General features: G+C 29.3%; 6 protein-coding genes across 6 annotated transcripts; 3 read left to right on the top strand and 3 right to left on the bottom strand.

Annotated features, from left to right (window-relative positions):
- Positions 1 to 661: 661 nt before the first annotated feature.
- Positions 662 to 2,128, bottom strand: BX663DRAFT_29730 (uncharacterized protein). The gene is made up of 5 exons (XM_051522028.1): positions 1,789 to 2,128; positions 1,127 to 1,711; positions 990 to 1,052; positions 869 to 927; positions 662 to 807 (listed from the first exon to the last, which is right to left on the bottom strand). Exons 1-4 carry the CDS (start codon positions 2,035 to 2,037, stop codon positions 910 to 912), a joined length of 915 nt encoding a protein of 304 aa, XP_051383420.1. The 5' UTR covers positions 2,038 to 2,128; the 3' UTR covers positions 662 to 807; positions 869 to 909.
- Positions 2,129 to 14,877: 12,749 nt separating this feature from the next.
- Positions 14,878 to 15,911, top strand: BX663DRAFT_567328 (uncharacterized protein; the record flags this gene model as incomplete). Its single annotated transcript, XM_051532097.1, has 4 exons — positions 14,878 to 15,026; positions 15,151 to 15,406; positions 15,482 to 15,664; positions 15,747 to 15,911. The coding sequence occupies 4 exons, from the start codon at positions 14,878 to 14,880 to the stop codon at positions 15,909 to 15,911; spliced, it is 753 nt and encodes a 250-aa protein (XP_051383419.1).
- A 247-nt stretch (positions 15,912 to 16,158) lies between these two features.
- On the bottom strand, positions 16,159 to 17,355 carry BX663DRAFT_433520 (uncharacterized protein; the record flags this gene model as incomplete). The annotated part of the gene is made up of 2 exons (XM_051522996.1): positions 16,159 to 16,820; positions 16,914 to 17,355. Coding segments are annotated over 2 exons (1,104 nt in total), but the record flags the coding sequence as incomplete, so codon positions are not given.
- Positions 17,356 to 17,443: 88 nt separating this feature from the next.
- BX663DRAFT_506487 (uncharacterized protein) lies at positions 17,444 to 18,093 on the bottom strand. Its single transcript, XM_051527197.1, has one exon. It carries the CDS (start codon positions 17,880 to 17,882, stop codon positions 17,565 to 17,567), a length of 318 nt encoding a protein of 105 aa, XP_051383417.1. The 5' UTR covers positions 17,883 to 18,093; the 3' UTR covers positions 17,444 to 17,564.
- A 2,395-nt stretch (positions 18,094 to 20,488) lies between these two features.
- On the top strand, positions 20,489 to 21,293 carry BX663DRAFT_485586 (uncharacterized protein; the record flags this gene model as incomplete). The annotated part of the gene is made up of 5 exons (XM_051524623.1): positions 20,489 to 20,512; positions 20,713 to 20,767; positions 20,909 to 20,947; positions 21,006 to 21,161; positions 21,202 to 21,293. 5 exons carry the CDS (start codon positions 20,489 to 20,491, stop codon positions 21,291 to 21,293), a joined length of 366 nt encoding a protein of 121 aa, XP_051383416.1.
- Positions 21,294 to 22,330: 1,037 nt separating this feature from the next.
- On the top strand, positions 22,331 to 23,292 carry BX663DRAFT_411176 (uncharacterized protein; the record flags this gene model as incomplete). The annotated part of the gene is made up of 2 exons (XM_051522292.1): positions 22,331 to 22,571; positions 23,108 to 23,292. Coding segments are annotated over 2 exons (426 nt in total), but the record flags the coding sequence as incomplete, so codon positions are not given.
- Positions 23,293 to 24,798: the final 1,506 nt, after the last annotated feature.

Here is a 24,798-nt window from a genome sequence, read left to right as displayed (position 1 = left end):
TAGCAGCAGCTTCAGTGGTGGTAGTAGTAGTAGTAGTAGAAGAAGAAGCTTCAGTAGTAGTAGCTTCAGTGGTAGTTGAATGCTTGTGATGATCTTCACTAGAAGTTGTGGTAGCAGCAGCTTCAGTAGTGGTAGTGGTAGTAGTAGCTTCAGTAGTAGTTGAATGCTTGTGATGATCTTCACTTGAAGTTGTAGTAGCAGCAGCTTCAGTAGTAGTTGTACTAGTAGTAACAGCTTCAGTAGTAGTAGCTTCAGTAGTAGTTGAATGCTTGTGATGTTCTTCACTTGAAGTTGTAGTAGCAGCAGCTTCAGTAGTAGTAGTAGTAGTAGTAGTAGAAGAAGAAGAAGAAGCTTCAGTAGTAGTAGCTTCAGTGGTAGTTGAATGCTTGTGATGATCTTCACTTGAAGTTGTAGTAGTAGCAGCTTCAGTAGTGGTAGTGGTAGTAGTAACAGCTTCAGAGGTGGTAACATCATCTACAATAGGTGTAGATTCAGTAGTAGTTTTAGCCTTAGTGGTAGTAGTAACTTCAGTGGTAGTCGTAGTTATGGCTTCTGTAGTAGTGGTAGTAATACTAGTAGTAGTAGCAGAAGTAGTAGTAGCAGCAGCAGTAGTAGCGGTGATGGTGATGGTATCATTAGAAATGATTTTTGTGTCTCTTTTAGTAATTGGTAAGCAACCTGCAAAGTTTCGACAACTACCTCCAGCAGAGTGATAAGTATTAAGTCCAATACCATTATTTTTTCCGATATAGTTTGCACCGACAACTGTACCAGCAAAAGCACCATTGGGTCCATCAATAATGGTAGCTATAATTTTGCGTATTAATTACTACTATTCCCGTTATTTTATTATTATTATTAATATTACCTTCAGGAGCTAATATAAAACCACCAAGATTACTTTCAGTTTCACGTTTCAAGGTAAAGCTTCCCGAGACATAGTTACCATCAGAGTCAGATGGATAAAAGTTAAAGATGACATTACATACGTTCATTTTCTCATTGATGTTATTGCCACGAATTGTAAAGGTAGAACCAACATCAACAGGAACCTATAATAAAAAATGAAGGAAACATAAATACAAAAAATGAACATATGAATAGTTGTGTATATTATATAACTTACGTTAAGAATAATTGTTGAATCTTGAAAAACAGAACTTGTCCATGTCATTCCTCGTGGACCATTCCAGTTACCATTACCTTCTAATATGGCGGAAGGATCCGACATTTTTCCAGGGAAGATATCACAGTTACCATTATTACATGTACTAAATGTGAGAACATTAAAGTTATTAAGTCCAACACCATTAAAAGAAAGTTCACCATTAGCTTTTAAACGAATGTTAGGTGATTTAACTGCAAACATTCTAGATGCTGAGATAGCATTCATTTTAGCTAATTTAAAGTAATATGGATCATCAGTGTCTTCGATTATACGACAAGAGCTAATAGTCTCTTGAACACCAGAGGTACCAGAAGGGACTTGAGCGTTACCCTGAACACTGACTTCAGTAGCTTCAACAGAACCACCCAAAACAAAGCCATAAGAATCAACATTGTCAGTATCCGAACAGTCGATATTTTTACCATCCGCATTCACTGTAAACTTATTAGCCTTGAAGTTTCCTTGAACAGCTAAGGGACCAGAACTGCCATGTTCATTTTGAGCTTCAAAATCACCAAAGATAACGGCTGAAAAGTGTGTTAACTACCAAAAAAAAAAAAAAAAAAAAAAAAGTTATATTAGAAGATGATTAGACAATGAAATCAAACTTATTAAATTACCATATAAGATGGATTATTATCTGCGGAGCAAACATAATAAAAAGGGGCACCTGCACCATCTGTAGAGTTGCAACCTATAGAATCAATATGTTTGGTCTCAACCGTAACATTCTTAACGTGATCTGCAGCACGTTTAACTTTTTGATTTGATAAATTTAAATGAATTGAATCATAATTAGGAATTCTATAAGCTAAGTTACTAGTAATAAAAGTTATTACTAGTAAAAGTAAACTAGCTTTGTAAACCATTTAGAAAAGGCAGTAGAAAAAGCTAGGAAAAATGCAAAATGATCTCTTTTTGGGTTTTAAATTTGCCCTTTTTATATAAATCCAAAAAAAAAAAAAAAAAAAGATAAAACTACGTCTTGTTTAAATTCTGATAACTGATTGTTTCATTTTGAACATGTAAAAATATAGCTTCATAAAACAAGAGATTTGGTAAAATGAAAAAAATTCTAAATATAAATCATAAAAATGTGTAAGAAGCTTGCTGCCATCATAGAAATTTCTTCATTAATCTGGAATACAATTTTTTTTTTTTTTTTTAAAATTTTATTTCTATATAATAGATCAGTTTTAAAAGCCGAAACAAATTACAGCAAACTTCAGCCAATTGTATATTATTTTATGCGTGGATAAAGTTTTAATATCTAGATTATTGTTAACGCATTGGCATTAACGGCTTATTAACTCTATTTTATTTTATTGGCTTGTTTATTTATAGCTCACCATTTTTCATATAGAGGTTTACGTAGTAGTTCCAGAACCTTTAACTTTTATCTTTAAAGTAAAGACGTGAATACATAAAAAAGAGTAAAAAAAAAGTAAAAAAAAAAGTAGAAAAAAGTAGAAAAAAAAAAGTTAATAAGTTTTATCTTAAAGGCTAAGAAAAAAAAACAAGTAAATAAATTTTATTTTAAAGACTAAAAAAAGAATGGTTTTTTTTTGTGAATGTACACAATATGGTGCTATCAATGAAAATTGTAGCAGTCTATTTTAAACTTTAACTTTATTCATTTTTTTTTATTATTTATTACAACATATCAATCTACTAGTATGAAAAAATAAAACAATTAAAATGTAGACAAAGCTTAATTTTAATTAAACAAAAAAAAAGTGTAGAAAGAAAGAAAGAAAAGCTACAAAATACAAAATACATAAAGGAACTCACATATTTAATTTTATAAAGTATATAGAACTTAAACAACAAAATAAAAGAATAGTACCAAAATAATGTATTCTTTTCTCCAAATATAGCCATTTTAGGTCATATTTAATTTTAATGGTTACGCAATATGAATAATCGTTACCCAAACTTATATTAAAAATTGTAACTGAGACAGCTAAGAAGACCTTTCGGAGTGTGTAATTTTCTTTTTATTTTATTTTCATTTTTATTTTTTATTAAAAGCCCTGTTATGACTAACAAACAAATTGGATCTGGTTTAATTAATATTTTTGTTGAGTTATTAATACGATGGGAAATAATATATTCTCTTTCAAGCCATTAATAAAAGCTGGTTGGCTTAAAAAGTAATTGCTTTTATTACAAAAAAAGAAGGAAATAAATAAAATTATATTAAATAATTAACATGTGTATACACTATATAATAAAATATTCAAATAAAAAAGAAAAGACATATAATAATATATAATTTTTTTTTCAAGAGAAAAAGAAAAAAAAAGATAAAAAAGAGAGACAAAAAGATAAAAACTATGTGAATAAATATACTTGATAAATAATAAGAATATTCATTCTATATTGAGAGTAGACTAGACTTATCTTAAAAAGTGCGTGGGTTATTATTATTCTAACAGACGTAATACTATTACTAATACTACCTCTTCATATTAACGTAATTGTTAACGTGTTCTATAATGAAACCATCTCGATATAACCTTAATAGTGAATATTTATAGGCTTTGTTGAGTAGATTAATCTATAATTTTCCTATTATGTTATATGTTTGTATGCCAATCTATATTTATTTTATTATATTTTATCTTATTTTAGTCTACTCTATTTAATTTGTCTATGCCTCATACATTGTTCAGATTCCATTTTAATTTAAAAAATTTCATTTTTTCGATCTTTGAATTATTGCCTGTTAAATTAAATTCATTTTATTAAAATAAAATAAAATAAAAAAATGGCTTCCTTTTTTGGTAATGTGATCGACTTCATATGAACTTATATGAATGACTAATGGGTTTGAAGAATTCACTTTACCAGTCACATTCTTATTTTCATTAAATTCCAACAAAAAGGGTCACCATTGAGATGGATAGTTTTTTTTTTTATGTTATTTATTTAGTGCAATATATAAAAGCTCTCTTATTTACTTCTTATTACTAAGCTTATGATGATGTCAGATTGATGCTTGGTAATATCGTCTTTTTAGACTAGTAATCATACTTATTAAAATAGGAAAAATGTTTTAAATGTTTTAATTTTTTGTTTTTAATAAATAAAATTACATAAACAAAACCTTAAATGCTGAGTATAAAATTTTCTTATTTAATCTTTTTTTTTGTATCTAACTAATACTTGATTGGCCAGATCAGTTTAATTAAAACAAAAAAAAAAATACTGGAGACACGAAATAATAAAAAAAAACCTTAATTTTTCATTAAGAAAACACGGTGTCTGAGACTGCAATATCTTTGTTTCTGACGAAAAAAGAAATGTAGAGTAACGATCTGGACCTGTGAATATGATATTGGAGATTTAATAAATATTTCTCGTGTTATTGCAATCACGTTGTATACCTTAGTAGCAGGACAAGAAAAAGTTCAACTGAAGCACTTGGTCCATTATAAGATAGTATTTCTTTTACATAAAGAATAATAATATATTCAACATATAATGGGCAAATCGACAGCTTTTTGCTGTTCCATTCTCTTTCCATGTTTTCTTTTATAATAATATTGGTAGATTCTATAAGAGTAGAATGGTATTCTTTAATGATTCATTTTCTAATCTGCTCTGGTGTCCCACCATTGTATTAAACAGCTGTAAACGTGTTTGATCTTCCCAAAGTCAATCCCGCAAAGAAAAAATTTATTCAGTTTTTTTTTTTTTTTTTTCGAACGTCTGTCTGTATATTAATTCATATAACAACTTTATATCAGATCATTGATTTGGTTTAATAGAATTTGAAGCTTTGTTAGCGTCTGCATCTAACCCGTCTGTTCGAATTAGGTTTTGGATAAAAAAATTTTCGTTTTTCTTTTGTTTTTGTTTTTGTTTTTTTTTAGGGAAAGTCTATTCTATTTAATAGATTATAATTATTTAAATATGCTTCTAATAAGGTGTTTATACTACTTATCAAATCGTTATTTTCCAGAATAAAAGACTTTTTTAAAATATAGTCTCATATTCTTTTCATACGTCTTTAGCAATAGTATCTTAATAAAAGATGATAAAATGTTAAGGGTACTGGTTATGAATCTCCATTTCAAAGAAGATGAAGGACCCAAAAGAAAATAATCTCAGAAGGGAAAATCGTTTCTAGTTTTATCTTTCTTGTTACTATAGTATGATTTCCCTCCCCCCAGAAAAAAAAAAAAAAAAAAAAAAAAAAAAAAAAAAACTTTTTTATATCTTCCTTTTTTGTTAACTTATGTCTAAGGCGTGGTTTGGAGCTACTATGTTCATTCTCGTGACAGCAAACTCGTTCTTTATTGCGGTTACTATTCTCAGCTCTGATTCCTTTCTTTTGCTGTTTCAAAATGCTTGATTTAAATTCGTCTATTTGTCTTCTTTTAAAATTAACTAATTGACCACGAAAAAAAAAAAAGGCATAAGAGTTTGCCTGGTAAAAGGGGGGATACAACGTAATAATCACTCTACTTGAATAGATGAAGAAGTTTTAAACTTTTCACCTTTATTATTATTATGTTTTCGTTTTAGACGTACACATTTTGCATTTGACCGTTGATATAAAATATTAATTTTAATCTTCAATTACTTGTGTATAACTGAAAATCCACAATTATTTTTACTGATTTATGTATTATTTTTATATAAATCACTTTAATAATAGTGTGTATTTTCTTTTCTTGAACATGAACATTCTATTATTAGTCTTTCAATAAAATACAGGTGTAAAAAAGGGGGAAAAAAAATTAGAGATGGGGTCATGAACTTTACAGAATCACAAGTCCTTTATCTAGACATCTTTTCCTAAATAAATCCGAGTGTCTAATCGAATTGATATAGTCTTCTATTGTAATAGTTATTCAAGTAGTTTAGATTCTAGGACTTGGGAGAAAGTGAATTTCTTTTGATTTTGGATCAGCATTCTTCAAACAAGTAAAAAAAAAAAATGAAAGTCAGACTGGATAAATAAAAACCTTATAAACACGGCTTTCAATAGCGTCCATTACATACCGGGAATAATATATTCTACGATTATTTATGGAAAGATGGATACTATAGAGTTCATTCACTCTATTCAGTTTACTGTATTATGCAGTTTAGTTGTGGTGGTGGTCAAATGCAAAGGGTGCATTAAGCCTGGTCATTTTTACAAAGAAAAGTTATCAATGCGATTATTTTAAGCCAACTTTAACTCATAGTAAACACTTTTCTGTCAATAATAAGACCTAGGAAATAATATACCAACTTTCTATTTTCACCATCACTCGTGATTAAATCAATTATATTCTTAATAGTTGTGTAGTTTATAATTTAAAACAAAAAAAAAAAAAAAAAAAAAAAAAAAAACCGGATTATCGCATCCTTCTACACTGGACATACCTAGAAGTTGGTGCAGGATATCTACATATTCTCATGTCAAATGCTCTACACAAAATAATGATACGATGACCCTTTTTATATATCTACAAAGCTAACTCTATTCGATTATATGCCATAAATTGTTGTATTAAATCAGAATATTAAGAAACCAATAAGCCTTACATAGAAAAATAATACTTTTTCTAGGATAGTATTATCCTTTATACCTAATACAGAATAGGGGCTTTTTTTTTCTTTTATAAAGAAGGATATACTCAAACTATATGAGATATTTCAAGTATCTTGTATTCTTCATTTAATACCGTCAACTTCAAAATAATAGTTTGAATTTTAAATATATTTGTATATGTATATGTCTAAAAGTACTCTGTCATTTATATCTAGTGAATATGTCGTTCATTTGGATAAACAAAATGTTACATTATACAGTGTTCGCACTCAGTTTAGGACACTGAAATAAAATAAATAGGATAATGAATTTCAATTTGGTTTTTGTACTATATGATCACGACTATAAGTTTAGTTTAAGGCTTACAGAATTGAAAAGAGGTTGCATTTGGTTTTTATTCATTGAATATCTTGAACTTAATATTAATAATAGAAGGGCTATTTGAAGATACCAGAGATATCAAATTAAAGCCAAATAAGGATTTCTGTTTAAATGAGAAACCCGAATATAAGTCGCCTCTAGCGAAAAAAAAAAAAAAAAAAAAAAAAAAAAAAAAAAAAAACCAACAACAACAAGTCTTTCAAAAGATTATCTAAAAATATACCCCAAATTTAACAGCCACTATAAATAATAAACATATTAATAGTATTTTAACTACTTATTATAAAGATATCTCTATATATCTATAAAAAAAGAAAAAAAAGAAAAAAAGAAAATGAATGAGATTAAAAAATGTATCAAACCTTAAAGGCCATAGTTCCAAAAGACTTTCAAAATTTTAATTAAACGAAACATTTTATCAAGTTCAAAAATATAATGATTGAGTATCTCAACTATACGTGAAACTACATGTGTTTTTAGATATTCGATGAAGCTGAATTTTATATGTATAATAAATAAATTAATTAAACATAATTAGAGTGAAGAAATACCAAACACATGAAAGCAATAATTATCCAAAAATGGGTGTAACATATCAATGTTAACAGTGTAGTCTATACTATATTAAGAAACCTTCCTTCTTTCAGCAAAGGGAATTAAGAAAAGTGGCAATTGTCAAAGGCGTAATCGAAACAGAATAAGGATTAAAAGGGGGAGTCTCCATTAAAGGTACTGTAACATCTTATCTCATTGAACTAAAAATTATAAAAAAAAAACTTTTCTTTTCCGAGATAAAAGCCAAGAGGCTATTGTTTCGTTATAAATAGAGATTTTATTCATAAACCTATTGTAATACAGAGAATAGAATAATTAGTATAGATTCTATAATTACGTACATCTTCATCATACTCTATAATTAAAGTCTTGGGGAACAAAGTTTTATCAGCTCAAGTAGGAAAAAAAACACCTCCCATCATCTATATTTATTTTCATTCCTCCTTTCTTTACACAGCGCTTTGACCTGGGTCATAGGATATTCAATGTGTCAAATATATCCTAATTATGATAGCTATTTTTTTTTAGTGCCTAAATATTTAGATATATCGAGTCTATTAGAGTCATTGTTAGATACCGTGCTATAAGTCGTAATTTGAAGTAATAATATTAGAAGCAACCGTTTAAAGTTATGAATTATTATATATTGTAATCAAATCATTACTTTGAAATGATTAATAGAAAGAAAATGATAGCAAACTAATATAAAAAATATGTCTTAACAGCTATCAATAAACACTTTAATTGAAGGTGTTAATCCAGAGAATAGTTCAAAAAAGAAAAGGAAGAATAATAGACACAGATAATATAGCAAGTCTTGTTATAATCTCATACCCTCTCAGAGTTTAAATACATTTTGCACCTATATGTTTTTTTTAACAATAGCATATATAAAGCCTATTGTATTATTATCTTTGATAGAATGATCATTTCATAATAAGTGAAATAGAATATAAGAATATTCTCCTTTTTCTTAGCATTGTCCATAGTACTTGTTAGTGAATAGATAATGTAATTTATTACCTAATAACTCTACTACTTTATCTTATAATGATAAGTAAAGGAACCATGGCTGCTTTAAGTTGATTACATTACCTTGCTTTATACATGTATATATATATATATTCACATACATACATACATACATATAAATATATATATTCTATAGAGTTTGAATACATAGTTATATTTATTATAGTGGCTATTATTGTATAATATCTATACACTTAATCATACTTTCGAAGAGTATACAAGTATATTTCATTAATAATTCATTATTGTAAATATGTATTCATTGTGCTTTATTATTAGATATGGGCTCTATGAATTCCCTAAGATAAAAATATATTTATAAACTTCTAATTAACATAATATGAAGAACTCATGATAGAAAATCTTTTATACGTAAACTTAAAACACTTCAGAATTAATTACTGAATTTGTTTAATTTATCCAAGTTAATATAATTCACTGTACATGTTATATTAGTGTTACTCGTTATCCTTAATTCTGTTCCATGTATTCTTAATATATATTCAATCTCTTTACTGATTGAATTAATAGCAAGTTTATAATAAATTTCATTTTATTTTACTTTCAACTTGGGATCACATAAAATGGAAACATAATAGATAAGGTTAATATGAGATAGTAAAGATGAATATTATTATGGTCATTATATTGTATGGAAAGAAAATATTCCTTAACAAAAACCTTTAAATAATAATTAAATTTCTATACACTGCTTAGTAGTAGTAGTAGTAGTAGTAGTAGTATGGACATTACTGTATAGATATTAATGTATTATGTAATACATTATACTTATTCTATCAAACTGAGTAAATATTTATTCATATATAAACTATTCAGCTTCTATATAAAATATATTATGTAATAGACTGATTAAGCATCGAGTAAAAGGGATTATATACATTAGGTATATGAATTTTGTGTTCTATACAGCTATTTATTTATTTTATGTTCATATTAGACTATAATAGAATACATAATATTCACATTCACTCTGGTTAAATATATTATTATAACTGATTTTTTACATATGTTATACATGTTAAAGAATGATTCAAGATAATCATTATGCAAATGTAAAAATTTTACTAATACATTTATTATTCCTGAATTGTCTACAAAAATAGAAATAAACAACTTTTCTTTTTTTCTTCTTGGGTTTCAAACAAATTTCTGTAAACTTAACCGCTTAAATTAATAAATATTAATAATACACTTTGACAGCTGAGATTTATTTCTAAACAAGGCATATCAATGTTAACTCCCATATCAACCTAATGATCTATTGGATATGTCTTTTGTTATAATATATGCATATACATATATATATATTTTATTTAATTCTTATCGTGACGTCTTGTTATCCTTTTCCAGAAAAATATACAGATAAAGATTTATTTCACATTTTTTTAATGTTAACTAATAAATCAGATCATAAAAAAAAAGGCTGTTGTATTCATAATGAATTACAGCCCATTATTGTACAATGTATATATTCGGGGATTTAATATGTAATCGCAATTACATAATTAATATCTTCAAGTACGTGTATAAAGCCACATTAGTTTAAATTTATGTTCAAAAGTGTATTTTAACAAAGAAATAGTTTTAGCAACTGTTGGCTTATTTTTTTTTTCCAGTATCTCAAATATGTTTTCTTTATAATTTCCTTTGATTTTTTCCTTTGTCTTTCTTGTTGAGTCAGAATAAGCATTATATTCTTTTCTTGAATATCTCTTTAATTGACAACCTCCATTGACATTACTGACCGTTGCTGTGAAAATGAGAGTATGGCTAGGGTAAATTATTACCAGAGAAAAGCGTTCAAAATCTTTAAGCAGTAGCGTATCATGTGAAACTTCTACTTATATAATCCATGATGGTAGTATAAAAAGGGTTTAATTACTGGTTTGTATATTACATAAAGTCTGCAGAATAGTCCTCGATTCTCAAAAAGATTTGAAAACACTTTTTTATTTTGTTCATTTCTATTAGACGTATTGCTCACTAAAACTGTATGTATAGATATATTATTTTTCTGCCTTTGTTGTATAGGGTAATGATGTAATATGTAGTAAAAGTCGTATTAGAGCAAAGAATGAATGCATGAGCGATATTAGTTATATTATTTGATTCAAGTTCATAATGCATTCTTGTATTATGAGTATAATATATAAATACAAATATTATGGAACAGTGATGAGTCAGATATAGAGTAGAGAGTTACTAATGATAAATAATATGTGTATTATAGAGTATATACATATTCTTATTCATTATGCTAATTTATAAATGTATAACCATACACTATCTATAATAACTTTATCCTAGTTGAATACTACACTGTTATATTGTAAAGTGAAATCCATTCAAGTAATTTACATTGAGGCATGAATATAGTATAAGGGAATGTTTATAATATAAATATACATTATAGCGTCTCTACAAGTATATGAACAAACGAAATTTCACTATCTGATAACTGACTGACTGACTAGATCAAGCACCATGACTGAGATGGATTATTTTCGATTAGGGCATAAATAATAAATATCAAGCATTATAACCTTAAATTATTTATAAAATACGCTCATCCTTGGATATGTCAATATTTACTATAAATCAATGTCAATACGTTAGAAATAATAATTGATTCTACTTCATCAAGAAAAAAAAAAATAGAAATAAACAAGCTAAACAAAAAATATTAAATGTATTAAATGAGAAATAAAAATGAAATAGACAGTTTATACTGATTGTAGACTTACTTATTCTCTCTGTTAAGATTTGTATAACTTTTCAAATGAATAAATTACAAACGATTTTAAAATGATGGAAGGGAAATTAATATATCCATAGATGAATAAATATTTGTAAATATTTGTGACCAATGAGCACATGGCAATAAAGGCTGATTTGTCCTAAAGAAATAGATGATAGGAGCCAAAAATTCTTTCAAAGCAAAAGGTGAAAAAGTAAAGGCTTAAACTAGAAGAAAATATATGTAAAAAAAGAAAGAAAAAAAAAGAAAAAGAAAAAGGGTTCATAGAGAGTTAGACTGAGATAAGCATACAATTAAACGTATGGATGGTTAATGGATGAGTTAAGGAGAGGCTAGGTTAAAAGGCTCGCTTCTATTTTATTTTTTTATTTTTTGTAGGGAGGCTATCAAGTAAGGAGGAATAAGGTTCATTAATTACTTTGTATATTATCAACTGTTAAGGTATTACAACAAGCTGAAAGGTATTTGAAATAATGATCTGAACGCCTTTTAATCAAGTTTTTCATGTTGTATTCCAGTTATTGTATTAACTTTAATTACAACAATAGATACTACTAATACATCTATGTGATCTAATCCTTATGTCTAAATATATCATCAAGATACAGACACCAATATATGTATGTATTTCCACTTTAAATAGTATTAAGACTCATCATTACTAGCTGTACAATTATTCACAGATCAAGTTATATAGGAATAATAACTACTGGAATAGTATATTTAACTGAATCAACAATCTATATATTTGAACATCTTTAATTAACAAAAGAATGAAAATAATTTATACAAACATCTATTGTATATCAGGAACTCAGCTTTAATTTGTACTCTTAATTACTTCCATAGTGTAACTCAGCAAAGCACGTCTTAAAAATAATAGATATAAATGCTCTTTAATAATAAAATGAAATGAAATGAGAGTTAAACTGGCTTTTGAACTATTTTTGAATAGTTAATATTTGATTATCCATTTATAGTCGTTCTCTTACTCTTTTTTATTGTGTCTTTATCTTTAACACTAAAGATATATTAACAACCATTCAAGTCAACGTTATTGTCAAGATCCGACTTTCTTTTCTTCTTGTTAGCAAACAAGCTGTAGCGTTTAAGTGACAGATTAACCGTCTTGTTTTCATATGCAGTATCGATGATAATGATAGAGGTACTTCGCTGTGTTGGTACAACATCTTCCTTTCTTAGAGCGAACCAAAATCCTTTTGATGCAAATTAAAGCCAGCTTCATTAATGAAAACGCAGTTAGAGAGAGATAGTCAAAATCTTCAAGCTGCTGCCACTCTAGCACCTTACTCCTCAAGTTTTTTTTTTTTTTTTTTAATACTTCTTTGCTCTGGTAACTTTATAAACTTTTTCATCATAAAGCTACATTGCTTAACAATATGCTTATGAATAATAGACTCGGTAATTGCCAAATCTTTAAAAGACTCACAAATTGCAGCAATAGCTTCGTATAAGGTAGCTCTAAAATTGTTCTTGAAGAACTTTACCAAAAAAGGAAGTGTGTTTCTTGAACAATTTTTGCTGTCTAAGCCTTTGTTCTTTCATCTCATGTATGGCCTTAGCAACATACTCATCTTTACTGTCAGCTTCAATAACTGCTGTTTTTTTTATGTCTAATTGGATTGTATCTCTGGGCTAGTATGACATAATACTGTCCAATACAAACTTCGATGACGAGAGTTCTCGAAGCAAATGGACGCATATTGACCCTACAACAATGTGAGTTACAGAAGTTTATTAATTTTCTGAAAAGTTATGGTATCTATATTAAGTTATCAGAAAATAGATAAATAAATATAAAACTATGAAAATCTATAAAAGGACTAGTAAAGTCAACAAGACTGAGCAATCAATGGTTCTAAAAATCGAACTTTTTATTCATAATTTTAAATGATAGGTATTTAAATAAGAATACAATAATATCTGAGATGAGATTAGAGAGGAATTAGAAAAAGTATTGGTAGTTGTGACTGAATAATATTTAGTACTGTTAATGAAGTGAGCAACGTCCTTAAAAATTATAGATAATAAGGGAATATATAAACAAGTTGAAGTCTTTTCTTTTATATTATTTGTTCAGGTACTTTAAATATGGAATTAAATAAAGGGTAATCAACTCTGATTATCTTATTTTGATGATCGTCGAATTACTATAAAAATTCATTTAATGTCAATTCGTGGAAGAAGTATACTTTCAGCAAGCCCCTCAAATTAATTTAGTAGTATCAGGGATTGAAGAGAATTTTTCTCATTTATGGTCTTCCTTACCTTCTTCTTACCAAATAAAGAGGCAAAGCTTGAAAGGTTAAGCAGCTGATATATCTCATTGTGGGGATTTTTACTATTACCGGTAGGTGTCCAGCTCATTTAAATAGCAGCATAAACAAAATTATCGGCTACATTTCACTCTCACATTTTATCAAAAAAAAAAAAAAGTTAATTATTATGATTGCAGTTCAATTTATAACTAAGTTAAAAGAAATAAACCGTCATTTATTGAATAATAAAGAAGTTATCCAGATAAAACTAGTATATTGTACTTTACTACATAATATCCATTCTATAACCAGTTTTAATAATAGTAAACATATTGTCTTATGTAATAATAAAAAATTAATAAGGAGTTATTACTGTTATTTTCAATTTATATATCCATATCTAAAATGATAAATATTATTATGTGATTTTATCACATAAGGTGATAATAAAAGTAAATAATCAGTATTGTTATAGCCGAAATATTCATCATGAATTAATGTTGATGTGCCATTTTCCTAAAAGATAATAACTGCTTATATTTCTAGTACCAGCGACAGCTCAGAGAGGGAATAAAAAATTTTTCAGAAACAACAACGTGCAAAATATTATATACATGTTCTATAATATGTTTTACACTTTTGTCGCCGACAAAGAACTTAATAGATAGTAATGCCCGAAAGGAAAATAGAGTAATAGTTGTTATTATTATTTATTAGATGCTAACATTTTCTCCAAGAAAAGATACTTGATAGTGGGTTGATTTAATTCTTGTTTATTATTTGGCATATGTTTCTAAAAGATATTATTCTTTACTAATCAAATATTTTATTATGAAAAGTAAAGGAAATGAGTATAATTCAGACAATAAAACAAGACGTGAAACTACAAAAGCCGATTCAGAAATATAGATGGTAATAATATATAATTATTTATTAAAGTAAATTTCACTCTCTTCTTTTTCATTATCATAAAAAAACTACTAACTTTGTAATATGAACGCTAACGACAACAACAAGAGAACTTTTGGAGACATGTCTTCAGAGGACAAATTGAGTGGTCACAAAATTACGCAGACACCCCCATTCTGCCCCCTCTAACAACAACAGCGGCAGTGGCATCCCTGCTCATATGATGCAACAAATGCTCGAAAAAATGTCAGAAATGAATTCTAAGATCCTTGAGCACGATCAAAAAATTGACCAACTTACCAGCCAGTTGGAAATGGTGGTTGCTAGCTTGCATCAACTACAGCAAGCTAGAATAACTGTTATTTCCACTGAGTAAGCTGCTGTTGACGATCGCAACACCGTAAAGAATCTTGGGGTAAGTATAAAACCTACATGTTAAAAGAAATATTGTTAATAAAATTATTTTCTATAATATACGATACCAGGTGTTGATCAGACAAGAGCTTGAAAGTTGGCCACTGAGTAAGCAATATGATTACTCTAAAACCTTTAAGGATGAGGCCAACAAGGCACCCCAGGATTCTTTGCGTATGTTTGCGCAAATGCATGCCAGCCAATATCCTGTATCTAAAAGAACTTTAGACAGGATATTGGCTGACATGTTCTACAATAAGAAAAAAGAATTAAAAATGTCAGCAACCAAAAAAGCAGAAAGAAATGCCAAGCGTAAGGCCTATAATAGAAAAATAGCCGTAAGTATAGTACTTTTTTTTTCGTTTATTATATAATATACGTGTATTCTAACTTCCCTTATTACCATATACTAGAAACTTGCTAACAGAAAATCAGTCATTGAGGACAACCCAGGCGATTACAACGACATAAAATATCCTGGCCTCAATGACCTGATGGTTGCTGGCTGGATGTCGGAAGAAGAAGAGACGGAAGAAAAGGACCTTAATGATAATGAAATCATTAAGGTCCTTCGTCCATCATTCAGGAGCAAAAAGGTAATATTAATTTATTGTTAAGATTAATATGTGTATATTATTATATAGTACTTACCTTTTTTTTTTTTTTTATTTGGTAAAGTTTACTGAATTGATGGACAAACTTGACTTCGAGTGGATTTCTCCACTCGAACCTGCTTTAAAAAAAAGAAGAAGCAATCGTTCTGTCAGGCAATATGTCTTGAAAAATATACCCTTCCCCAGCCATCTAAACAAAGATGATTTCCCTGGCTGGGCATTCAATTAATTTTTTTTTTTTTTTTTTTTACCTTGTCTCTGTTTCTTTCTTTTGCTTTTTTTACTTCTTCTTTTTTTATCTATACTTAAAAAAAAATAAAAAAAAATGTTAACTATTAATATAATATAAATTATTTAAATATAAAATCAAAGTTATGATTGCGTTTCAGTCATATACTGATAAGATGATAATAATCAATGCGTCGTTATGATAACATAAGTATATTCGAGTGCAATATAAAGAAAATTCTTCAGAATCAACCAATTGTTCTTCTGGGTAAAGGCATTGCAAGAATAGTGTTATCAATATATTTCATAACAGCCACACAAGTATGAATTTGCTGTACTGGTAGTATTGATAAAGCACTTGATGGTTCAAAAGCTTCTTTCCAAACCTGGATATTATGTATATCGAAAGAATCGAATTCTTTGTCAGACTTTTGATACCATTGAACAAATGCAAATAAATGCTGTTTATTTTGAGGAGTGCCGAACAAGTTATCACCAGGAATAATCAATTCATGAGAAAAGAAGTATAGGATTCGACCTACTCTAAAAATACCCTCTTTTGCAGGAACCATAGCCTGAATAAAAGCACCACGTTTTGTTCTGCTTTCTACAGATCTAAACAATTGTCCAAGTATATCACTGCGATCAAACTTGCAAATGCGGCTGCTCACAATGATATCCATGGACGTTGAGGAGGTAATGTTAGCAATACTTACAACCTTATGTTTACTACTGTAAACAGAACTATAAAAATCTAATAAACATTTAAAATGCTTGCTATTCATAACAATAGGCTTCTTTGATTTCAAAGGAAAGCTTGCGGCAGGAAGTGGCTCGCTACCAGTTAAAACAGCTGTTCTACGAGTTGCATTATCTATAAATGTTTCCAAGTTAAATTTGTCACTATTGTCTTGGTGCTGCGTCTGTGGTTGAATCAATCCATCAACATCCATCATTTCGGCAATATTATCTTCACCTTCATTATTCATTTCAAAATGAGGACTAGTATTACCAGGTAAAAGTTTTCTAAGGATACCCATCATGATGGTATTGTTCTTGATTATATCAGGCAGTAGTTCCATATAATCTTGCATATGAGCACGTTGAAGATATTTCTCCATATACGTAAACTCAAGTCCTTCCTTAAAGTTGATATCTGTCTTCTTTATATCGCCATTTGTTCGTTCAAAACTATATAACCATGTAGAGTACAAAGGGCCAAAATCACGAATAGTTTCATGCAAGTGCAGATACAAATGCATATTTGGAGTTATGAAATCTTCCCCATATAATTCAACATTCTTTTGAACAAATTCAACGAATAAACTATGTGCAGTTTCAATTTCTTTTTTAGTAATTGATGGAGCAGAGAGAATATGATTTGCTTGTACAAACTTCATCCAATTTGACATATGCTGTCCAACAATTCTTCCTTTTAGTAAAATAGCTAAATAGAAATGAAATTTCTTACAGCTTATTCTGCACTTTTCCTTTAGAAAAGGATGGAAGGCAGATTTTTTATCTCAATCCCTTGGTTAATCTATCCATTATTTGATCCAGAGTCATGCCTGAATCATCGTAAGCTTTATTTATTTTATTTTTTTTTTAGCTGTATAATTTATTTTTCGAAAAAATGTGCAAATAATTTTTCCGTTTAGCGTAAGTATTGTATTGTAGGGTCACCACCAAAAGGGTTATCAATCACAGATTGGCAACAACTGCTCAAAAATAACCCAAGCGCGATTAGTGGGTTCAAAGGCGCCGTCAAGTTTTCAGGTAAACTATCCTGACACAGAATAAAGCATTCTGTTGCCCATGGTTTACAAAAGTAGGAGTACGTACCAGGGAGCTGACTAGCTAGAGTATCGATTTTTATTTCTTCAAAGAGTGTTCCAACACATATAATGAGTAGAACTGGCTCTCTGTCGAATTTTGACTTTGCCTGTAGGCAATAATTTACCGCCCTTCTCATAAACTTTTTATTTACATTGTGTTGAATCTTTACAATGATGGGAAGATGGTCTATCAAAGAATATTTGGGCTTTAAAACCACATCTGAGCGAGTCCCATCCTTCCACTCGCAATTGCCAACAAAATAGTCATTCTCTGTACTTGTGATTGCCTCAGTAATATAATTTATTACTTCGGCATCTTGAACAGTTTTTTTTTTTTTTTTTTTTTTTTTTTTTTTGACATCTGGTCTTTTCCTGGCGTTAAATTTGTTGGTAGCAACATATTCAATTGTAATTAGTTATGAAGGAAAAAAGAAACCGTAACCACAACCACAACCACAATTATAGTATAGTAAAATGAGTGTGATACGTCAGTAAATTTAGGGCCTGGTTATTGGCTAGAAGTTTTAATAAAGATTTTGTGGGTTGAAAATAAGTTGTCTTTATTAAAGTTATAATTGTAATCTATATAGTTTTTACTATTTAATCATAAAATTGCTAGAAGGTTCCTGAAGTGTGCTTATAACGAAGTTTCTAGCAAAATGAAAGTTCTAGTATGTTTACAAGATATAATTCGGACACCAATCTTTTCTTTTACCATCTTGTATCTTAATTTTTTTAGGAGGCAGAGGTACTCTCATAGTAATATTAATAACACCTATGGCCGAGATTGCTCCAATTACAGTATGTGATACTGTCTGGTACTTGCAGTAGGGATTACAGATTCGGTACCCTTTCTAGACCATGCTCTACTGCGTCTCATGTTTATATCCATCCACTCTTGCACCCACATTAATCTCTTTTCTAACTTTTTTCCATCGTTACGAGGGTCTGGATGCAATGCGGCAACTTTTAAAGAGAGATTACATTCATTTTTCATAAACTCATGGACTCTAGACTTCTTAATATCAAGCCCTTCAAAAGCTGGTGTCAAACTTTCTATAATATCAGCTATAGCAGCAGAAGGGTTTTCATTAAAAAAATCAATCAAATGTTGTTTGTGTAGCTTCTGAAGCTTCGAAGCAGGCTTATTACTACAGTTAGTCTTTTTTTTTCCATTTCATAATTATCAGGGTCGCTTAGGTACTTCTGATACCAGTGGTTTGCGGTACTATGGCTCACATTGGCTCACGTTGGCTCTAGATACTGCAGCTCGAACAGATAAGCCTTTTTAAAGCCTCCAATAAAAAAAAAAAAAAAAAAAAAAACTACGGGTTGTTCCAACTACGGGTTATTCTATCATGTAGCATATAAATCTGCTCCTTGCCTGAGCCAGTATCTTTCATACTCTTACTATTACCAGCTTCTCTACTGTTGTTATCATACATTTCGACGTCCAAAAAATTGTCTTTTAGGTGCGCCTCAAAATCTGTCAGTTTATTTAAATCATAAGGATTGCCTTCAATCTCGAAATCCATAGCTTTAGTTCCATCTTCATTCGTAATGTTACCGGAACCGTCTTCACGTAAATAAAATAAGCTCATTATGAATTATGAAAAGTAAAAATAAAAAGTAGAAAAAATAATTTTCAGACTTAAGTTCACAGGTTGTTCCAATTGAAGTTTGAAGGGTGTTCCAAATTAAGTTCAAAAAATATACCAACAAGTTCAAAAATTGTTCCATTTGAGGAAGAGTATTAATTTTATTTTCATGTTTACTAGTAAAACGTTGACGAAAAAATCATTTTTTGAGAAAACCACTTAAAACTCAGCAAAAAGACATGTATTATGTACGGAATATTTTCATTACTTATGATGTCTATGTCACTGAAAAAATCGTTTGTTTTTACCCTTCTCAATTAAAAATTTATTTACAGTTTCTCTTTATTTTGTACTTGGTAGAAGATGAGGTTGCTTGTAATAAAGTGGGAATCTAACATCTAACCTTAGTTTGTTGTTGGTAACAGATCTTATGACTGTGCCCCTAGTGACATTATAGTTAGTGTTCTGATGGATACATGTTTGACACTATAAAAGTAGCGCAATTACTGCAAGACACTTCTTGGAATATTATCTTAATTATAAGCTTATCTGAAGATCAAAAAAAAAAAAAAATACAAATTGTCCATCAAAGGTAAAAGCTAAAAAAGGCTCTTCCATGACTATTCTGCCCAGAATTGGAATTTTTTGAACTACTATAACGCCATTTATAACGATTGGAATAAATTCAAAAAATACACTAATATAAAAACTGAATTTAAGGATGATCTTAATTGGATCGCGCAACTATCAAACATTTCAGAAAACATAAAATCATTTGTTACAAAACTTAATGATAATATTCCTGCTAAGAATGAATTAAAAGGTCTTGTAGTTAATGAGGCGCAAAAAAGAAAAACATACCGCCATCAACATATTGTCATAACTGGGGATACGGTGATAGTAGGTGATATAATCAACGGTGATATGATTATTCTGGAAAAAGAAAAGAAATCAAGCAAAATATGAAACCAGATAGAATGGAAGAAGATGATAAAAATAATATAGCAACAGGAGACTTGAAGTATTTTGCTAAATTTTTGATGAAGAAGAAAATGATTACCATCCATGTAGCTTAGAAGCGCATGGAGTTGTTAGGTGCGGTGAAGGTGTCTCACTACGACCCCATTTGAATAGAGTATCATATAATGAATACTGTAAAAACCACTAAAGTAAAAAATTTCTAATACCCTCAGAATGTGTACCATATATTGATGATGTAGTGATAGAGATGATATTATCTCGTTTAGAAGACAGATAAGAAAGATACCTAATGACTGTAGAGATAATGAAGAAATTTACAACTTCCTTAAAGTCTATTTATTGCATCGTATGAATAAACTATAACACTTAAATTTTGGTTATTGACTAGTATATAATCATATTTAATCTTCAATACTATACATCTAAACAAGCTATTTACAATGGTGAACCAACATTCAGCAGTTGATTTATATATCCTTATCTAATCGCAGTTACAAGAGGTGTGACTTTAAATGATTGCTTGGCCGATTTCAAGCCTGGAGAAGCACTCTTAGAATCAATGAGTAAATAATTTAACGCTTTAGGCTCGCGAAACAATGACAAAGGCGAATACAAAGCTGATGGTATTGTCAAACTTTATGGAATAAAAAAAAATAGAGCTGTTACTATTGAAAACATCAGGGCCATTGAACAATAAAGTAAAAAGTAAGATAAACTATGACCATCACAAGGGCGTTTACGGAAGTTTAGCCATGTTGAAAACAGTAGCTGATATAATTTGCTTTGCATCGATTGAATATTTCAAAGCCTTTAAAGTTTACTTTTTACATGCTGGAGGTAACCTTATTGATATGTTAATTATGTTTACAAAACTAAGCCTACTATTTTGAAAAGGAATGTCGTTATACCTTTGGAGTATCCGCTTCACAGAAAGAAGGCTATTATGAGTATGGAGAGAAGCAAAGCTAGAAATATTACCAACTTTTGATGACAGACATAATCATCTTCATAGTTTAATAAAGTTATAGTGGAAAGTAAAGGTTTGAAGTATACATTTGCTATATTAGTTATGTTTATTAATATTTATTTATAATTAGGCTTTAGTAACTAAATTAGTAGAAGTTATTTCAAAATTGAGTGAAGAGCATATTGTTATAGAACAAGCTCTGGATATAAGTATAAGTAATATTATAAAAGATGAATTACATAATAAAGGATAAACTAGAAGCTTGAATATAAAATAAAACACTGTAAATAACGTCCTGTAAATAATATCAAACTTATTGACATTCAATCGTCTAGACGGGTCAATTATAAGGCATAATATAAGTTCTAGATATTTAGTTTTATTAGCGTCTGTATTTAAGTCAAAAAGTTAATTATAATTACCAATCTTTGAGCTTTGTTATTATTAAAGTCAAGTACGTGATATGATAAAAGATAGCATGCACACTTTTATTATATCGCCTTTTCTATGTCTATAGCATGGCGCAAGACATATAGAGGCTGTGCTTGGCCTTTAAAATGAGTAAAAGGAGATGAAAAAAAAATTTGCACTAACATTCTTAAATAATGACGTATGCGGTATATTCGTATGTGGGGTAATCTTTATATAATTGATTGCTTTAGTTTTAAGTTTACGCGACAAATTGGCGAGCAGAACTTTACTCTTTATTCAGGTCAAGTTTTTTTTAGCAAAATGTCTACCATCAATATTACTTCATCAAAAAAAAATAACAATTATTAACAACTACGGAGACACTAATCAGAACAGCAGTACTAATGAAAGAAGACAAAATAAAAGACAGAAAATTAGAAAAGATTTACCAGAGGAGAAGGATACAAAGTTGAGTGGTTTTACCAAATCGGTCGGAACCCTCATAAAAAATAAGGCCAACAACGTTTACAATGGCAATTCTTACCATAAACTTGATGACGCTTCCAAAAATACTATCAGTAACAGCTTCAATAGTATTTTGGATCTAACTGACAATGACGATCATCCCAACAGTCAAAAGTCAGCATTTACAAAAGAGGAGTGGGACACCATCAATAATAAATGGAACGTCAAAAAGAACTGGACCCCCCTCGATAAGCAAATCAAAAGTACCTTGAAAGATATAGAAAAAATGGCAAAGAACAATATTAAAGAGGCATACAAAGAATGCTTGTATTATCAACGAAAGTATGCTATGACTGAAGAAGAAATATTTTTTGAAGTGTATGCTTCTATGTACGTATTTACGTGTTTTTAAGAGATGAGATTTACAATTTACACAATTTACACTCACATCTAGCTTAAAAATAATTTACAAGAAACAGGACATACTTCAACATTCTAGCACAAAATTTACTGAAGAGAATTATGTAGTAGATATATGGTCAAAAGTCTTTTCCTCTGTTTTTGATGATGGAAACCTTAGTTGCAAATGGTAATACCGTATATTTTTACTGGTTAAAAAAAATCACGTTGATACATATACATAATATTTGCTTAAGGGGGACTCCGTTTCAAAAGAATCAACGGTTTCAAAACGACACGAAGGCTCTTCTTCTGCAATCGGAGACAAAGTCGATTTAAGGGTATGTTGCCAAGTGCAAAAAAAAAAAAAAAAAAAAAAAAAAAAAAACAGTTGATTTGATCAACGTGGAGTTTGCGAGGAATATTGGAAAAGATAAATTCTTCACTGACCATAGAAAGTTACTTCGAGAAGCTAAAATCAGTGTTGATCAGCTTTATTTAAGCCCATTCCTGACCAGCCATACAAAGCGGTCTATTCAAGGCCACTGCATTCAAATTTTTGGCGTAGAAGGCCAAATCAATCAAGTAAAGCTTGTGGATGATGGTTTATACATTTCTCGTGGACTCGGCTCTCTTTTCCTCCCCACATGCGGAAGAGATATGTATAAAACTCGTATATTGCTTGAGCGATTGATGAGCATGAAAAAAATGGCCATATCCAACCGCGATTATCATACGGAAATGGTAAACAACAAAGCCATCAACTCGAAGCCCATAAACCAATGGCAACACAGGGATACATCACCATATCAAAATGTGGATGATGAAATTTCCTCGTGCTCATCTTCTTCTTCTTCTGCTTCCGCCAAAGAAACAGATCGTTCCTGCTGGGTTCATGGAACATGGTTTCCGCCTACAAAAAGGAATAGCATCGAGTACAATGGTGACTATCCGAAGTATCTTTTCGCCCCCCCTCCTATATGAGTTCATACAACTGGGTTGTATTATTTTCCATTGATACCTTATCATTATCAAACTTTATTAAATAAAAGTATAAAAAAAAGGATTACAGCAATTTCTAACATGGTTAGATAGCTTTACTTAACAAATACTGAATATAGTGGTACTTTATATATCATCTTCGTTATTATAACTGTATGATCGGTACTGCCTTTTCTATATTAATTAGACTAGAATTAAAAACGACAATATCTTGATAGTGATCGCCAATTATATATCTACTTTATTTTGTTATGTAATTTATATAGGAAACTCGTTCAAATAGTCTTCACCAGGTATGAGTTCGTATATCATACAAAATTTACAAGAAGCATCTAACATCCATTTATTTGGCCCTGAAACTGTCACAACCTGGGTCAATACCAATGGTTTTGCCAATAAATCCCATAAAATTTCTTGCTATGAAATACAACATCAAGATATGCATCTTACGATGAAAGATAATCCTTCAAGAAACGTAATAATCACACTTTATATGTATTTATATACTCATTTCTCTGATACCACACGTATTTAAACGAGATCATCTTTAAAAGATATTGAAAAAAAAATAATGCACATGTTATCTGAAGATAAAGCCACTTCCTCTCTATATCTATATAACCTATCATATTCATGATCTCTCTCTACCTAGATAATAGAAAAGATCACTAGCTTATTAACACTTTAAAGCGAAAACGTAATGATGAAAATCTAGAATTAAGGAAAAAAAAAAGGAAATTTGATCAGATTAATATAAAAAGTGAAGAGATCTCTTCCTTTGTATTATTATTATTTATTGATTATTTTAAATTCTTCTCTTATTTTTATTTAAAAGCTCATCTATTTTTACATGTTTCGCTCATTGTTTTTATCTATTTTTTTTTAAAAAAAAGGCTCTTTCATTTATATACACTTATACTTGTATAAATTACGTATTTCCATTTCCTGCTTGACGAAACAGAGAGATGTTTTCATTGATTATTTTTCTTTATTAGCGTTGGTTGATATATTTCTTTATCAGATTTATTAGTTTTATTGTCTGAGAAAAAAATAAGATCATTCAAAGGATTTTCAGAAAAAATATAAACGTTATATCTTTATAAAATTCATCCTTCTCGAAGAAAAAAGAAAAGAAAATCATAATGTTTTAATTATTACAAGCATGGTTAAAAGAGTTAATTATTCCTACTATCTTGCGTTTTGATTAATCAAGAATAACGCCTGCTATCA

This window comes from Cokeromyces recurvatus, assembly GCF_025118155.1.
Source record: "Cokeromyces recurvatus strain NRRL 2243 chromosome Unknown BX663scaffold_10, whole genome shotgun sequence".
In the NCBI taxonomy this organism is placed as follows: Eukaryota; Fungi; Mucoromycota; class Mucoromycetes; order Mucorales; family Mucoraceae; genus Cokeromyces; species Cokeromyces recurvatus.
Note: the sequence above shows the minus strand (reverse complement) of the source record. Positions and strands in the feature narration are given on the sequence as shown.

Bases quoted from the DNA above. Each gene is read 5' to 3' on its own strand.
- BX663DRAFT_29730 (XM_051522028.1), bottom strand. From the start codon at position 2,037: ATGGTTTACAAAGCTAGTTTACTTTTACTAGTAATAACTTTTATTACT. The intron at 1,712-1,788 runs GTAATTTAATAA...TTTTTTTGGTAG, and splicing joins ATAATAATCCATCTTATATG to TTAACACACTTTTCAGCCGT. The intron at 1,053-1,126 runs GTAAGTTATATA...TTTTTATTATAG, and splicing joins ATTCAACAATTATTCTTAAC to GTTCCTGTTGATGTTGGTTC.
- BX663DRAFT_506487 (XM_051527197.1), bottom strand. From the start codon at position 17,882: ATGAGAAGGGCGGTAAATTATTGCCTACAGGCAAAGTCAAAATTCGAC.